This window comes from Phallusia mammillata, chromosome 4 (assembly GCF_965637545.1).
Source record: "Phallusia mammillata chromosome 4, kaPhaMamm4.hap1.1, whole genome shotgun sequence".
In the NCBI taxonomy this organism is placed as follows: Eukaryota; Metazoa; Chordata; class Ascidiacea; order Phlebobranchia; family Ascidiidae; genus Phallusia; species Phallusia mammillata.
Window position 1 is genome coordinate 5,293,986 of NC_137255.1, and position 17,269 is coordinate 5,311,254.

At 36.0% G+C, this 17,269-nt stretch overlaps 2 protein-coding genes and 1 long non-coding RNA gene across 5 annotated transcripts; 2 read left to right on the forward strand and 1 right to left on the reverse strand.

The window, feature by feature from the left end:
• Positions 1-688: 688 nt before the first annotated feature.
• On the forward strand, positions 689-4,385 carry LOC145222805 (thioredoxin-2-like). Its single transcript, XM_080089016.1, has 6 exons — positions 689-770; positions 830-905; positions 1,514-1,618; positions 1,887-1,943; positions 3,089-3,154; positions 4,078-4,385. Exons 2-6 carry the CDS (start codon positions 879-881, stop codon positions 4,138-4,140), a joined length of 318 nt encoding a protein of 105 aa, XP_079945142.1. The 5' UTR covers positions 689-770; positions 830-878; the 3' UTR covers positions 4,141-4,385.
• On the reverse strand, positions 4,166-5,783 carry LOC145222806 (uncharacterized). 2 transcript variants are annotated; one of them, XR_013859382.1, is made up of 3 exons: positions 5,588-5,783; positions 5,190-5,455; positions 4,166-5,089 (listed from the first exon to the last, which is right to left on the reverse strand). It is a non-coding gene; the product is annotated as an uncharacterized LOC145222806 (long non-coding RNA). The 2 variants fall into 2 exon arrangements; XR_013859381.1 differs by having other exon boundaries at positions 4,166-5,455.
• Positions 5,784-5,835: 52 nt separating this feature from the next.
• LOC145222803 (alpha-mannosidase 2C1-like) lies at positions 5,836-16,986 on the forward strand. Of its 2 annotated transcripts, XM_080089014.1 has the most exons (24): positions 5,836-5,927; positions 6,009-6,144; positions 6,310-6,441; positions 7,008-7,211; positions 7,626-7,803; positions 8,188-8,383; positions 8,489-8,595; positions 9,094-9,204; positions 9,656-9,865; positions 10,224-10,261; positions 10,329-10,386; positions 10,470-10,561; positions 11,037-11,214; positions 11,727-11,900; positions 12,650-12,818; positions 12,974-13,056; positions 13,166-13,377; positions 13,886-14,042; positions 14,305-14,441; positions 14,728-14,844; positions 15,213-15,292; positions 15,484-15,643; positions 16,429-16,524; positions 16,611-16,986. In XM_080089014.1, the coding sequence occupies exons 2-24, from the start codon at positions 6,026-6,028 to the stop codon at positions 16,729-16,731; spliced, it is 3,129 nt and encodes a 1,042-aa protein (XP_079945140.1). In that variant the 5' UTR covers positions 5,836-5,927; positions 6,009-6,025; the 3' UTR covers positions 16,732-16,986. The 2 variants fall into 2 exon arrangements, with proteins under 2 accessions (XP_079945140.1, XP_079945139.1); XM_080089013.1 differs by lacking the exon at positions 5,836-5,927 and having other exon boundaries at positions 5,953-6,144.
• Positions 16,987-17,269: the final 283 nt, after the last annotated feature.

Here is a 17,269-nt window from a genome sequence, read left to right on the forward strand (position 1 = left end):
ATTGAAGTGGATGTGACTCATTGTAGGCTGCATTTTTAGGGTCTAGTGTCCTTCTCAAGCAGGTTCTCATGACCCGATCAGCACTGCAGTGCTTTTCCCTTTTTCAAATTGATTGAAAATGCCAAGTCATCAGGTTTGAACCGTCATGTGAATATTGATTCCTTCAACTTCCTCGGAAGTATTTGACACATTGCGTGACGTGATCAGCCCCAATGTTTCACGCATTGGCAATACATCACTCTGATCTCTGCTGACTTGACAGAAAAATAAAGGACGCATTTAGTCGTGCTTTGTGTGAAGTAATACACGAAACTTCACACATTTTGTCTTCAGAAAAAGGATCATACCATGTTAATTTACTGTTGTGCATTGGTTTTTGACTTGATGTTTGTTTAGTAGTGTCATATGATTTGCTTGTGTTTCCCTGAGCAAGAAACTTAAGCGGCATTGCTCCAACCCAGTAGTTCCCGATAGGTTGAACTAAAATTGCTGCCCATCCACCGAGGATAAAAATGAAACAAACAAACAAACAAACAACGAAACTTAATTTTGCCGCTACTGGTTGGAACCGCTGGATTTACTCAACTCAACCTATATTTGGTCGAGCGTGACTTGGCATGACGAAGGTTTTTTTCGGCGGCCTTCCTTTCACGAGCTCAACGCGTGATATTGCAAAATTTCGAAAAAAGGGAAATTGTTTCATATACTCTGGTCTGGTCTGGTGCAACTTTTCAGTCGTCACAGTTAGATAGCTCTGCCATGCAGTAAACGTAAACATATTTACTTTACGTAAATTGCGCAGGAATTTACTTTATGTCTTTTAATGCAGGTTCCTAGTTTTGTTTTCTGTTGCTATTGAACAACCGTCAAACTAAATAATGCCGGTCAAGCCAGTTACATGTCTGGTAAGTACGCGAAAGAGATAAACTTGGTAATAGTGCTTTGTGTTGTGGACATTTTTAAAAGTGCCTTAAGGTGGCCATGCCAACTCCTTTCTATGGTTTTACCCTACCAGAATTGTATTTTGATTGTGCTAAAAGCAGTTCTCTCAGCACCAGTGCCAATTGTACATCACTTTTGTGGTCACTTCTAAATGCACAATTAAAGCCAACTGCTCTGTCCAAGCTTAACATCAGGACTTGATTGTACTGCCTGATAGTTAGTGTCCAGAAATGTTAAAAAACTCTGTTAATGTCCAGAAACGTTAAAATATGTAGATTTTGCTGCATAAAAAAACAGTTTGGTTTACAAACACCGGGCTGCAGAACATGGCAGTTTCCCATGAGATCTTGTGTGTGCAAGACCAATTTCAGTGCAAGACACAAAGCAAATGATAGAGGTCAAGGCAGGACAATTAAATGCCTTTAGTACAAAATTCCATATGCAAACCCCCCAATTTTTTTTAATCATGCGTGCAGCTGCCATACTCTGCAGACTGTCACTAATGCATGACATTTTACAAGATAAAACCACATCCCAGATGTCTTTCTAATTTAGGATTTGTGTATTCTAGAGTGATTTGGATTCAGCACTGAGTGAAGCTGGATCAAAATTGGTTGTAGTGGACTTCTTTGCCACATGGTGTGGACCATGTAAAGTAATTGGACCGAAATTAGAGGTACAGTATATACACTGTGTATAAAACACTTTCCACTTGAAATTGACACTTTGTCAACAAGTTCTTCTGATTATTATAAGTAAGTATTAAACACTTTGAAATGAAACTTAAAACGTTTCATTTAGAAACCGTTTGGACAAAAACAAGTGTCATTTTTCAATTTTTCACTGATAATGACAAACCGTTTGTTAAACAAAATGTCTGCTTTTATTCTATTGCTTTTTATTTAAGTACTGTTTATTACTTTCATGTTGCCATGTTTTTACAGGAGCTTTCCAATACTTTGGACTTTGTTGCACTGAAAGTGGATGTAGATAATGCTGAGGTAAGTGATGAACATTCAAAAAATTTCTTTGTACACTGAAGCAATCAAAGCTTCGGATTAAATAACTTTTATAGAAATAACTTTTGCATACCTAAATATGAGTATGCACTGCAGCACATTTTTTTTAGTTTTAATTACTTTTTTCCGTCCATAGAAAACTGAAGTAGGTACAAATACATGAGTTTACTTATTACATAAAAATAAACGTGCAAAAAAGCCCGGGTTTACACTGATTTTTCTCCTAAAACATACAAGCTTCCAGCCAAGTTGGTTTTGCTAAAATGTTTTGGCTGAAAATCCTGTTTAGCAAAATTGTAAAATTCAACCAAAACTTTTTTAGTGTATAAAGTTAATGGCTAAACTTCCAATGTTGCCAAATTAACACATCAAATGTTAAATAATTGTTGTATCCAGTAGAGTCATGTTGTCTAGAAGATATTAAGTGCTGCATAGAGTTTGCATAGTGTAAAGTTGTGTCATAAATAATTTTTTCTACATCAGCAATGTAAAGTTTAGTTTAAAACATATTTCAGGATATAGATTTAGATCTGGCCTAATTCCTCTGAATGGTTGAATATATACTTCGTTTCAGTCGGAAATTTAGTTGTGGGTTTGGTGTGTCACTGGTTACAGCTTTGTCACAGTTTGTTATAAACCAAACTTTAGCCTTAGCCTATTGTTGTTTGTCATGACACCATTGGCGTTACTGACAACTGTAAGCTGATATCCTGGAGAGTCAAATGTCTACATTTACACCATATGGTTTTTCCATTGGGAATGGTGCAATCATAACAATTGAAATATCATTTGAAATATTTGTTATTCATTAATTTTTCAGCAAAAACACTTTATGTAAGCCTTAATGCTAGTAACTTCAGAAAGTGATACCAACACTACAGTATATACAAATCTTTATGAACTGAATGAAATATGGTGGGAGAGCTTTGATACAAACTCATTTGGCACTTAAGAGCACAGTAAAGTCAATCTTTACTTGGTTGTCTTCTACAATCAACATGCCTTGTCACCATTCTCAAATATTTACTCTGACAACATGGCTCCACACTCTTAACTGCCTATCTCCTTTTAACTTTAATGTTTTTAGCTTACCACATGCTTGTTATAATCCCAATTCTATGTAACAGGATGTGGCAGGGAAGTATGAGATCAAGGCTATGCCAACTTTTATTTTCTTCAAGAATGGACAAAAGGTGAGCTACAGTCTGTGTTTTGTTGACGTATCTTTTATCATACACAATAAAGTTTCTCGAAAGAGTTGGCCATATACTTTAGATTTGACCTAAGCTTCAAACAGAAAATTTTTGTATATCATTCTCACAAACAATAAAAAAAATAAACTCGACTCAGCCAAGTGGTTTCCAACAAAGGTGCCACCAAGAATATTTATTATCAACATTCCACCTTATTCGACAATTAAACAAGAGCTGTAAAACTGGAATCTAACCAATAGAAATGATTGTGATTTCATTGATGGGTGCTTTAAGCCAGGGGTGTGCAACCTTTGGTACTGTGGGGCCAAATACAATTGCCAAATTTAAGATCGCGGGCCACACCTTTGTGTAACACATGGTTATTTTACTTTTTTGCATACCAAATATGCTTAACTGCAAGTAAAATTCGCACTTAATTCTAGCCACATATTGCCAGGTCGCTTAAAAAAAGCACTGGGTGCATTAATCTGCTCAAAAATATATAATAGTTGGACTTGTTTTCCAGTACATTTGAAATCCAAGGGTCTCTGCGAGCCATATAACCTTTTATTCAATCGCCGCATTTTGCCCACAGGCCGCAGGTTGCACACCCCTGCTTTAAACCTGTCGTTCCCAGCAAAATGGTGAATTAGTATTCAAAGTATTTGTTTTTTCATATATCTTATGTTTTAACAGTACTTAATACAATAACTTTCATAGAAAAATCAATGTAAAATGTAATGTAAAGATGAATACATTCATTCGCGGATCAGCCCTGAACGTCGATGTAGACCAGTGATCATGACATCCTCACTGCAAATCATAGTTTATGGCATCACGCCTTTAATTTGGCCTGGCGTACTATAAAATGTATTGTCAACTTTTGGTCGTTTCTAAAAAAACTTTTGGTTGGTTCATTTCAGGTTGGCGAAATGGTTGGAGCTAATGCAGAAAAATTGAAGCAAGAGATAAACAACCGGATGTAAAAATGCAAGTCTGTTCTGAAATGTGACTTTCCAGAAACAAAACGGATTTGACTTCAAAAATACCAAACTGTTCTTTGACTTTATGTTTAAATTTGAAGCCAGATCAAATGTCCAAAACTTGTGATATCATGTTGCACACAACCCTGTATTTACTTTGTTGAAACAACTCCATTATCTTTTCTCTGATTTCAATACACTGCGGTGCATGTAAGTTTTTCATGAATAAAATGTGACCAATAACAAAATTGTATGTTAGTTTGTTGTGAAAATTGCAAAAGTCAATATTATTTTGTCCCAAGTTTTGTAGCTGAATATGGTAGACATCCAATTGTTTTTGAAGAAAAACAAAAACTTTACCCTTACCAACCCTATTTAGGAAACTCTATTATACCAGACTGGGTTACCAGATCAAATTTTTATGAAGTGCTCTAAGCATTATTGTCATGCCTATTCCAGTAACCTCTAAAACAGTGGTTCTTAACCTTTTTTCCTTGCTGCACCCCTTTCAAATCACCAACCAATTTTCGCACCCTCTTTCAAATCACTAACCAATCTTCGCTCCCCCTTCTGTAATTGCTTAAATAGAATAGACCTTACCAACCTTAATGATTCAGCATCCCCGCACCCCCTAGGAACAGTTCTCGCACCCCTTGGGGGTGCGTGCACCCCAGGTTAAGAACCCCTGCTCTAAAACCAAAATAGCAAGCCAGACTTTTAGCCTTTATGATACAATACTGTTAGAGGTCGTGATCGCTTTCTGCTGCAAATGGTTGATCATATACACACTGATAAAACCTTTCACGAACAAAATGTTTTATTTATTAAGACATACCTTGTATAAGTCGTTAGCAAGGCTCCTCCTTCGCTAAACCACTGGTTTCCATATGTTGCTAAGTTCCTTGCAAAATTGAAATCAATTCTGTAATCCCTTTTCCAGTTATTGTTTTAACTAAAAGTGTACATGAAGCACAAAAATGAAGCAATATTTCGGCAAACAAGTGGAACTTACAGATGTCTTATCGTACGTTTTGGTTATAGCACTTTTGTACCTGCAATTGCAACGACGAATTGATTTTGTCCAGGAGCACTTCAATTCCTGCCTCTCGAATAGTAGGACAAGTCAAGCCGCAAGGCGTTTCAAAATTCCCGTGGTTGATGTTAAAAATGTCCCGTGGTCGATGTTACGCAGCGTCCAGCAAAAACTTGCTTGGTTGGAAACATTGTCATTTCTGCCTTACCTAGTTCGTTGTAATGTACGTTTTGCTGGTACCTTTATGAAAGGGCAAATCCTCTTCCCGTAGAAAAATGCTCCACCCTATGACAATAATAACTTCATCTCAGATTAGTAAGCCACAAAATCACCTAAACGTACAATTTTTTTTAAATTAGTACAGCAACAAAAATCACACACAAATATTTCGTCGCGATTTAATTTCTAGAAAAAAACCTGTATCGATTGCTGGTGCTTTAATGCCATGGGCCTAGCCATAGAACCAAAGGGGTATTTTGTCCTTCATACTGAAGTCACATAAACGATTAGTGTTTGCTCTTTCAATGTACGGACCAACATCTTTTCGACGTACATTGTCTTTCCATCGTTTTGAAAAACTCAGTGCCCAACAAACTCGACACTGTTCTAGAAGAGTCAATGCTGAAAAACTGAAATAAACTCAACTGAACTCATCCTTTCCAGCGGGCACCTGATTTGAATGCCACGTTAAAGAGCCGGTTGGGTGTTATATACGATTAGTGACGTCACAACATTCGGAACAAGAAATATACGGAAGGTTTGTTATCAGGGATTTCCCCTATTTATTTTCAGCTTTGCGAGTTGCTCTGTAAAAATTTGTTGTTTTTATTTTATGAAGAGGTTTTAAAGATTTGTATGGAGGTCACTAAAAATCCGTTTGTGTACGTCACAACAAAACACAGAAGGTCAACGTTGGAGCGTATTGAGAAATTTATTTCCCAACATTACTTTACAGATGTCAACTTGTATGGAAGGTAAGTCTTTCATCCCCCTGGCCCTCCCCCCAAAATACAAACAGTTATAATTCTTTTCCTTGTGTGATCCATAAATCTTAAGCACCTAACCTACTAATGTACATTAACCCTTTTCAGCGACCAATATAAAACAAAAAATGAGTAAAATATTGTCTTGTGCAACAGGATTTACAAATCGAAGAAAACTGTTGATGCAATATTGCATTATGGACCTACTGATAGAAATGCACATCCCGCAGTATTCAAGCAAACTGACTCATTTACACCGGCAAAGACAGGACAATCTTTTGGCACAACGTAAGAACAAACATCTTTATCAAGCTAAACAGCCAGTCTGTAGAGTGGCAGCTGCACGCTCGATTATTTTTTGAAAAAAAAAATTTGCACGCCAATTTTTGGGGGTTGCACGTGGAAATTTCGCACGAAAGGCATTTAATTGTACTGTTTTGACCTCTTTTACTTGCTTTGCGCCTGTTGAACTTGGTCTTGCACGCGAACTTACGGGTCGTGCACGCGCGCATGTGGGGCATGTCGGTCCTGCACGCGCGAGATCTCGTCGGGAACTGCCATGTTCTGCAGACTGGCTAAACAGTATGTTTTTAGCTTACAATCGGTAGTAATTCAATTTAAAGTTGTTTTATTTAATTTACAATGTTTGAAAAAAAAAAAGTACTATTGAACTTCAGTATATAGAATTCAACTTAATAGTTAAATCATTTTAAATTAAACTGCTATTGTTTTTCTTGTTCACTAAAAAGATATTATCTGTTAAAAAAACAAAGTCAAACTTCTCATGCCTTAATAAGTGGACTTTTTGTAATGTAACCTACAAAGCCAATCTGCCATTATGTTTTTTCATGTAGATTTAGCACACACTGGTTCATATTGGACTTGCATTTAAATGAACAGTGTCTTGGAGAAAAGATTTGCCTGATATGGGATTCTGGTTGTGAAGCATTGCTGTGGAAAGATCAAAAGCCTGTGTTCAGTTTTTCCTCAATGAATGATAATGGCCTTCACAAAACTTATACAGTCACTGAAAACTTGCAAAGTGAAGAAATGACCAAGTATGAGAATTGCTTGTTATGTATGTAATAATAAAGTGTGCTACGGGTGATTGGTTAAAGAATTTTACAAACCAACAAGGTTTTGTATTTACTAGAATACTGCCGATTAATATGTGACCCAATGAGAAGAATTGGACCTAATTTAAGGCCTCAATTTCTTAAACACCCCCATCCTTAAAATCAAAGGATTCCAGTGCAGAATGGTAGCACAACCCAATTGCCAAGTTTTTTTAAACAACTATTGGAATTGCAATTTAATGATTGATGTTTTTAAAAATGGCTATGATTTAGGTTACAATGCCTAGATGCAAATAAGCAAAAAAAGTAAATGTTTTTTTTAACTTTATGATTATAAAACTCCAGTTTGCTTCGAGACTTGATTTTGACTTCAGCACAGTATTTTACATATTATAGACAAAGGTATTTTGTTGAAATGGCATGCAATCGGGAATTAGGTGAAGGGAAGGATGGAATGATTAAACCTCCAGATATGAAAAAATCATTTACACTGCAGAAAGTTGAATTGGCTGTTGTTAACAAGGAAGCATATGAGGTTTATGTTGATCTCTCTGTGCTATACGACATTACCAAGGTTTGAAAAATTTGTTTTTGCTTGTTTTGTCAAAAAATGTATGTGTAGAAATATACATCTATCCTGTAATGGTAAACCAAATGTCCATTTACTGATGGTTTGCGTCCTATATAGAAATAGAAATGTAAGGTGGGCATATTAGTTCAAGAGTCTTTTTTAACCAAAAGTCCATAATGTTTGGACCACAGGACATCACATGTTATCGGAATCTTATACCAGTGTAATTAGGTAGGCTTTAAACAACTTTTCTTCGAAAAATAATGTGATCTCAATTAAAAAAGTTAATTCTTGCACAATACATGGGGGTAACCATGTTGAAAACCACTTATGTGGTGCATTAAACAGAAGTCAAAGCCCATTTTTTAATCTAATATTTGATTTTAGAGTTTAGCTGATGACTGCCAACGAGGCTTGGATGCATTGTACACTGGAAATGAGATTATCAATTTGCTTGTGTCAGCAAATTTCTCTGCTGACGCATACCAGGCTGCCCACATAAGAGCAAAGCAGTTCTTCAGCCAAACTAATGCACCTTCTCAGCATGTCGTACATGCCATCGGACATTGTCATATTGATTCAGGTACACACTTGATTTTGTATCACACTGTGTTAATGCAGTAGTTTCATCTTAGGATAGTTTCATCATAGGACAGCTCCAAACTAACTCTTGTAAATTTTGTTTTAGCCTGGTTGTGGCCATATGCTGAAACTGTTAGAAAATGCGCGAGAAGTTGGATTTCAACTCTTTGCCTCATGAAGAAGTACCCCGATTTCAAGTTTGCATGTTCTCAGGTATGGAACCCAGCATAAACTCTGCTCTTTTCTACACACATAGTTGCATTCAAAGAAATACTCTCTCCAATTTGGGAATGTACAAAATCAAGCACTCCTCACACATAAGGAAAATTTTGAACATATAAGTTAAAATTCAACATAAACCGAAAATTAGTTAGACCAATAACAGTGCAAAGTGTCTGTATGTCAATGGGAAAAATGGGATCCATTGCCCATTGATTATGAAGATTAATGATTTGTGCAACCATCAATGATATAAGACTTGGATTCAATATAAGATTAATGATTGCACAACCATACATGATATAAGACTTGGATTCATTATTCTGGGTTCGAAACAATTATTCTAGAATACCCAGGCATTCTACTTTGAACATCCCTACCAATAGGCATCGCAGTTGCCAAATTGTAACTTTAATTTTTTTTTGAAAGGTCAAATCATTTTTGCTGACATCAGTTTCTTTTGTATTCAATTTTAAACAATGCATGTTACAGGCACAGCAGTTTGATTGGGTGAAACAGAATTATCCCCAAATTTTCGTGGAGATGAAAGAGTTTGCACAAAAGAATCAGTTTCTTCCAGTTGGTGGAACTTGGGTTGAAATGGTTAGTTTTGCTTTCAAATTGAACTTTGTTGGTTGATTGTATTCCTTAGTGATAAAAGCATACCACATGTTATTACATTATGTGAAAAATATTGTTTAAAATGCAGTACTGAGAAAAGCAAACAAAATGATCTTTCATTTTGGAGCTGGGCTTTCCAGCCTGTTACTCCTAACAAACTGGAGTGCCGCTTTCTGGCTATAATATACCATACTGCAAATGTCTTGTCACCAGCTGCACTGATGAGACCTTATAGATTGAACCAGTGTGCACTGTCTGTAGTTTACTTATTTGATTTTGTTCCATATGTAAACAAGAATCAGAACTGTTAACCTTCCAAAGACAAATGGGCTGAAAAATGCTGGGCCAACTACTGTATAAACATCTTTTTAAGCAATTAAACATCCTACAAACTTTCCATATGCTGATATATAATTACAAATATTTTTTGTAGGATGGCAACTTGCCTAGTGGTGAATCTATGGTGCAGCAGTTTTTCTACGGGCAAAAGTTTTTCCGCAAAGAGTTTGGCATGACTTGCTCAGAGTTCTGGCTTCCTGACACTTTTGGATATTCTGCTAATCTGCCTCAGATCATGAAAGAAGCCGAAATCAAGCGATTTGTGACGCAGAAGATTTCATGGAGTTTGGTGAACAAGTTTCCTGTAAGTTTTTACTTTATTAATGCGATGTTCTATTCTTGTTTGCTTTTTATTTTTTCTTTGTTCACTTTGGTTGAAGAGTTATAGGAGCATGTGTTTACAGTACAAGTTAATAAATTGTGTCTTTTATAATATAAAAAGTGCTTAGTGCATGCTAAATTTCTAAATAGGGACAGGACTCTTTTTTGGGGCGAAATCGTTTATGACTCCTACATTTTCTTCTGACCGGTCCAAATTGTATATTGTTTCTGTGTGGCCCTGTGACAAACTCCATAACCTGGTCTCAAAATACTGTACACCACTGTTTAAAGCCTGAAATAGCAAACTATAATATAACTAACTTTGAATGTTACAATTTTAGCACCATACATTTTACTGGGAAGGCATTGACGGAACAAAGTAAGTTTTGTAATTCCATTAGGACAAACTAAATACAATTTATGTGGCTTTATGTTAAAATTCACAGGCAGTTGTCACATTTTCCACCTGGCGAATCATATGGAATGTCAGGCACAGCTAAAGAAGTGGGTCAAGAAGTTTTCACTTTGCCATTCTTGAATGTGAAAATTGGGAGTATAACTGAAATAATGTGTTTTAATTTCTGCAGTTGCTTCACACTATGAACAATCATGCCGACAAGGGACGTTCCGACACATCCATGTTTTTGTTCGGTTATGGAGATGGGGGTGGTGGACCAACGTGAGTCATAACTTGCTTTATCCTGTTTAGTGTGATAAAGATTTGTGGTATTTTGTATAGTTGAGCATAATACCAGATAGTTACTTTCACATATGGACTCATTATGAGTTAAAGGCATTCAGGAGTTGCCTGGATAAAAAATTAACAAAGAAACATATACACAACAAATAAAACAGAAACATAATTTCAGAAGGGATTAAATTGAAGGATTTTTGTAAAAAAAGCACTTTTTGTGGGGTATCTTCAAATTGTTGTAATAATTTAAAATAGTCACTTTTGCCTGAAAAAATAGTTATTTTAAACCACTGGTGAAACAAAAATTGTTTTAATAATATTCCACCTCCTAATGCTTATCGTGCAACTAGATAATTGAATGCAGGTTAGAAAAACAAGAAAATCAAAAGCTCTAAAGTTTTGAATACCTTATTTAAAGTTCAAATTCTTATGGTATTTGAGATTGATACTGTTTTTCTAGTGAACCTATGTTGGAAAGACTGTCACGTATGGCCGACTGTGCTAGCCTCCCTCGGGTCAAGCTATCGTCACCAACAGATTTTTTTACTGAAGTGGAGCAAAATGCAAAACAACTGTGTACATGGGTTGGGGAACTATTCCTGGAATTGCATAATGGAACATATACAAGCTTGGCTAATGTAAGTGTTGTCAATGCCAGGCAAGTAAAACTTGAATACAAAGAAACAGATTCGGTTAATCCCGATCTTCTTCTAATTCGGACAAAACTCAAGGTACAATTAATTTGTAATGTGGTAAGACTTGAACTAATCGACATCGGTTAATTGACACCAGTTCTTGGCCAAATCCGAGCAAATTTCTTGGTTGAATCAAGCCTGGATTAAGCAAGGTGTACTATATTACTAAAGTTAATGAAGTTTTACCCTTAATTCACTGACAATAGCTGAAATACCAAAATGCTTAAGAAACAAACTTATATTGTTTGTAAGTGCTATATTAACTAGCAATCATCGCAAGTTATTAAGTGGATTGTGTTCCTGAAATGAATAGGTTTTGAATGACCATTTTTTTGTTCCTACCTACAGTTTTCATGTTTTTTTTTTGTAGTTTGTTGAGCTAGGTTTTTTAATTCTTTTTTTTTAATAGCAAGTTTTCCAAGTATGGAAAATGAAATTCACCTAATTGAATGCAGATCAAAAAACAGAACAGAAAATGTGAATGTCTTCTGCATGATGTTGAAATTGTTTCCACCATGGCACTTGGAAAACCTGAATTCATCTATCCAAGCTCAACATTAGAAAGGATTTGGAAACTTCTGCTACTCAACCAATTCCATGATGTATTGCCTGGAACATCAATTGAAATGGTGGGCATGGTTTTCTAAGTGGTCATATAAACAACTTTTGCTAAATTTAACCGACTAGTGCAGATTTTAAAGACAACTATACCGTATTTACTCGATTGTAAGCCGCGGCTTACATTGTTTTTTAGCTGCCGTTTGTGCGGCTTATAATCAAGGGAGGCTTACAATCGAGGGCGGCTTATATTTTAATTTTATACCGAAATTATTTCTACACCCCAACATTTTAAATTATTTGGGTTATAAAACATGTATGCGTGTACAGATTATGCGTCGATATACGATATGTTGGGTACAGTTATCAACATAACTAACAGATATAGACATATAGTCATACCATATAACAACAGAAAGATGTATTAAGAAACAATCGTATCTAAAATTCCAGAGTGCGGCTTACAATCGAGGGCGGCTTACATTATTTTTTTAACATCTCAACATGCGGCTTACAATCGAGGGCGGCTTATAATCGAGGGCGGCTTACAATCGAGTAAATACGGTAGTGCAGATTTTGTTTTGCTAGAGTTGCTCACCAATGTCCTTCAATATTCCAAATAACTTTACCATTTTGCATGTTAGATGAGGCATATTAATCCTATATCAAGGCATTTAAACTCTGGTTTTTATTTTGCCTAATAGTAAACTGTATTGTTAAGGCACTAAATAAAAGATTACAATGTTAGGACCATAGCCACAAAAATTATTAAAATGCCTGCAAGTTCTGGGCTGATTTGTCTTGTTTGTTTTGTGAACAGGTTAACAAAGATGCACTTGAATACTATACTGACGTCAGAAACACTGGACAAGAGATGTTACAAAAAGCCATTGATGCCATACTACAAACTAACTCTAATCAAAAAAGTTTTGCGATTAACACTCTTTCCTGGCCAAGAAAAGAGATTGTAGAAATTGAAAACAAGCTTGGTAAGTTTGTAACTTTAGCAACAGATGTGCAAACATGAGGTTGAATTTAGATCGATCATTAAAAATGCATGGAAGGCTGAAGATTATGCATTGAAAAGAAAATGAAACTCTTATGGTTGTTTATGGAATCTAATTAAACATTAAAATTCTTATAGTTGCTGTGTCCACCCCATCTGTTGGCTATGCACAAATCAATGATAAAGTTGAGGTCATAAATTATGTGAAGATAGCTATTCAGGTTAGTTTCAGATTTTTATAGATAAATAAATAAAGCTGTTTTCTTAAGATACCCAATTTTAAATATAAGGGTAGCCACAAAACCCATTTCTTTAAAAACACTTTTTTAGGAAAATGGTGACATAGAATTAGGAAATGGCTTGCTGCAATGTACAATTGACAAATTTGGCCGAATTTCCAGTCTCAAGATCTATGATAAAAATCAAAGTGTATCTGATGAATGTGTGGCAGAGGGCTGTTATGCAAATCAGTTTGTTATGTTTGATGATGTACCTCTGTATTGGGATGCGTGGGATGTCATGGACTACCACTTGGAAACTAGGTGAGAATTAAGTTTGTGTTGTGTGCTTGCTGCATGCTTTTGTAAATTTTGAAACTATGGTGATTTAGAACGCGGCAATATTGGCTTTTTAAATGATACTTTGAACAAGATCTATAAATATGTTGTAAATATCTGTTGACAAGACCATGTAGGGATTAAATAACCTTTTCCTTATATTTCAGTGTAAGAAGATTTTCTGACAACGTTTGTAACTTTTTTGTAGATTTTATAACTTAGTTCATTGCCAATGTATTATTGCTTGAACTTTTGTTTGAAAAGACATCGCAAATATGTAATGGGTAGCACGTAAATAAAGCATTGTTTTCCGAAAACCTAAAAAAGGCAATAAAGCATAAAACTTGGTTGCTGACTTATTTTTGAAACTCCCACTTAAAACCATTGTCAAGAAATCATGCAAAATTTTTTTTGACACCTTCATAAAAAAACTTTGTGGGATTGATAGGACATATGTATCTATTTGATCTTACTTCTAACAGTTCTGCTTTAGAACTCCAATTATAAAGGTGACTGATGCCCCTCACATTGTTCAAAGCAACCAACTGCGAGCAGCTTGCAAGTTTACTGTTGCTATTAGCGATATAAGCTCCCTCACTCAAGTGATTTCACTTGATGCAGACAGTCCTGTGCTTAAGTTCTGTACCAAGGTAAGTCAAGAGCGTATGTGAAAAATGTCTTATAGAAAAGAAATACAATTTTGCTAAATGAGCTAGGTTACGTACATCAAGAAATATGCCTTAAAATTGTGATACATTTACCTTTGAAGAAGGCTTTGCAATACTGATTCTTGTGGGCCACTTTTTCACAAAACATTTTGTGTAAAATCACTTTTGTTTTACGTTTTTAGTGCGCTATGAGTGTTTTTTTTACTGTTTAATCTTTAAGCTGTGCTTAATTGGTTTTACACAGGTTGATTGGCATGAATCTCACAAGTTTCTCAAAGTTGAGTTTCCTTGGAATATCCGAAGCCCAAAGGGAACTTATGAAATCCAGTTCGGTCATATTGAGCGTCCAACACACCAAAATACAAGCTGGGAGAGTGCCAAGTAAATTACATCTTTCTATAACCTACTTTTCTTTTCAAAGTTGGATTTTTGTCCACCAAGAAGAGGAGATAGTAGGGTTAACATTTATATGACGGTATTTAAGAAGAAAGGGATTGGTCTGATATTGGTGCAGTGTAAACAGTTTAGGTTTATTTACACTGAAATTTTATGTATGTCAGAAAGTTAATTGATCTGCCCCTCTGGAGCTTAAAATTCCAGTTATTCAAGCTTGAGTTTTCACCAGAATTATCGGAAGGCTTTAACATTCTAGCCCTTTGTGTTAAAGGTATGAAGTATGGGCTCACAAATGGTGTGACATGTCCCAGCACAATCTTGGTGTTGCTATACTAAACGACTGCAAATATGGTTGCTCAGCTTTCAGCAATGTGATGAGACTGTCTCTGTAAGTATATATGTTGTTTTCACTTGGTTGAATAAAAAACAACTAATAATTACACTAAACCGATCACCGACTTGGAGATAACTGTATTTTATTATAACCAAAAAAATGCCGACCAAGGCTCCTAAAATCGGCCAGATTTGCAATTCTGGCCGAAAAGAGGCCAACCTGGCAACACTAACTGAAGGCGGGCAGCAACATCGTGTAAAACTTATGCAAAGGTGACTTTTACAAACTGCCAGCATAAACCCAGAACTGGCGTTTGAAATTAATGAGTTTAAATGAATGCTGTTCTATATGATGACTAGGTATAGCATAATTTACAAAATAAGTGGTGATATCGTTTGAAATAGATGTACAAATTTTTACAGACTTCGCTCACCGAAAGCCCCAGATGGAAATGCTGATATGGGCGAGCATAGCTTTACCTACGCAATTATGCCACACAAAGGTATTACAAAAGTTTTGACTACACGCCCGTTGATATTATTTGGGTGAAATAATTCCGTTTTAAAATTAGTTCTACTTTTATCTAATACTGGAAAAAGTGTGTAATCTCAGCTAAGAAAATGTTTTTATCACATTTTATATCTAATGACTGGTACTTATTTCTAAGCTTAGTTGTCATTTGTTATCTTTCAGGGACATTTCAAGATGCAGGCGTCATTCAGCAAGCCTACCAGCTCAATTACCCTCTTCATGTGATAAAGGAACTAGCAAGTAATGATGGGGATTTATCCTTTGTCAAAATCTCAAGCAAAGCTGTCGTTATGGAGGCACTTAGAAAGTCAGAATTTCACAGGTAGGCCTACGGCTCCTTTCCTAAAAGAATACCACATGAAACCGTTCAGTGAACAGTATGGTCTCTTTTTGTGCTTATAATTTGCACAATAATCGACACACGCTCAGCACCAATAGCTTTTTTGTGAATCACACTTCAAAAGACATTGTGTTCCTATTGCTTAGTTAATTAAACCACCTTTTCAACGTGTTAGTCGCCAAGATGGCCAAGTGGTAAATGCAACATAATTGTGTTCATAAGTTTGTTGTTTCTAATATTGTCTCGGTCACTAGTCTTAACTTTACCAAGAAAGACGAGTGATATGCGCTAACCTAGTGGAAGCGAATGGCTTGAACTAAATTGAATTTACCAAGTCGAAAAACTCAAAATGGCTCAACAGGCTTGCAACAAAACATGCACCCCGACGGCGGACTGGAAGCATAATGCATTTAGGCCCGTCCTGTCCACTAAAGATAAAAAACATAGTGCTGTTGTGTAGCCTACATTTATGTCAACTTCGCAAACCAATATTTCGAGAAAATATCAGCTAATATGAACATTCATACTGCGATCAGCCCTATTCATACTGCAATCAGCCCTAAAGCGTTCATGCAGATCAGCGATCACGGCTGTCGTGGGTTCGAATCCCACCACAGGCTAGAGTTTTCTCGCCCGTGCCTTGTCATATGGAAATACTTGCTGGATCGGCTTGATAACGCCTTCAATGGACCTGGAATACTATGATTTAGTTTATATAGGCTATGTGTTGAATTGGAAATGCCTAAACAAAGTGATTTCAATTCCAGTGATTCATTGGTCATTCGACTGTACGAAGCATACGGGGGTTCTGCTAACGACGTCCTTATTCAATTCCCATGTATCAAGCTAAAGAAAGTACAAAGGTAGGCTAAGTGTACATAACAGCACATTTCCAATGGATAGCTTGGTTGTGTATGACAGTTGTTCAAGTAGTTATGATTTTGGATAGGTGCAACGTCTTGGAAGACGTCAAAGAACAGGTTGCCATAGGTGACGAGAAACAATCATTTTCTACTTCTTTCAAACCATTTCAAATCAAATCCTTCATCGTATCATACGTTAATGTGTAAAAATGCGTCGTTTGTTGTGATCTGTAATTACCGCTAATGAAATGCTGCAAGCCTTTTTTATGTGTGATATTAATTTTTGTAGATTTGTAAATGTATGTGCTGTTTTTGTTATTAGTCTGTAATAAGTGCCATGTTTTTATAGCAAGCATTGTAAAGTTCTTGTAGAGTTTAGCGCCATTAGATTACATTTGTTTTATCCCTGATGGATCGTACATTTTTGCATTGTTTATGTGAATATAGTTCGTACGCGTTCTATCCATAGTTTCGCTTCAAACCTTAAATGCGAATTGTTGCTTTGCAAAGATAAAAATATACAGGTCATAGTAGCGTAAGAAAGAGTAAAATTTTGAAGCCGTTTTAGGCCAACAAGGTAAAACTCAAAGATGTGTGGGCTGCTGCTTGTAAATAGCTTACCGTTTTTGACTTGTAGCATACCTTTTCTGGAAAAAGCCATAGCCTACTGACCAGGATCGTTTAGGTCAACAATATGGCTAGTCGAGTGGTTAGTGCAAAAGCTTGTGTGCACAAGGTCATGGGT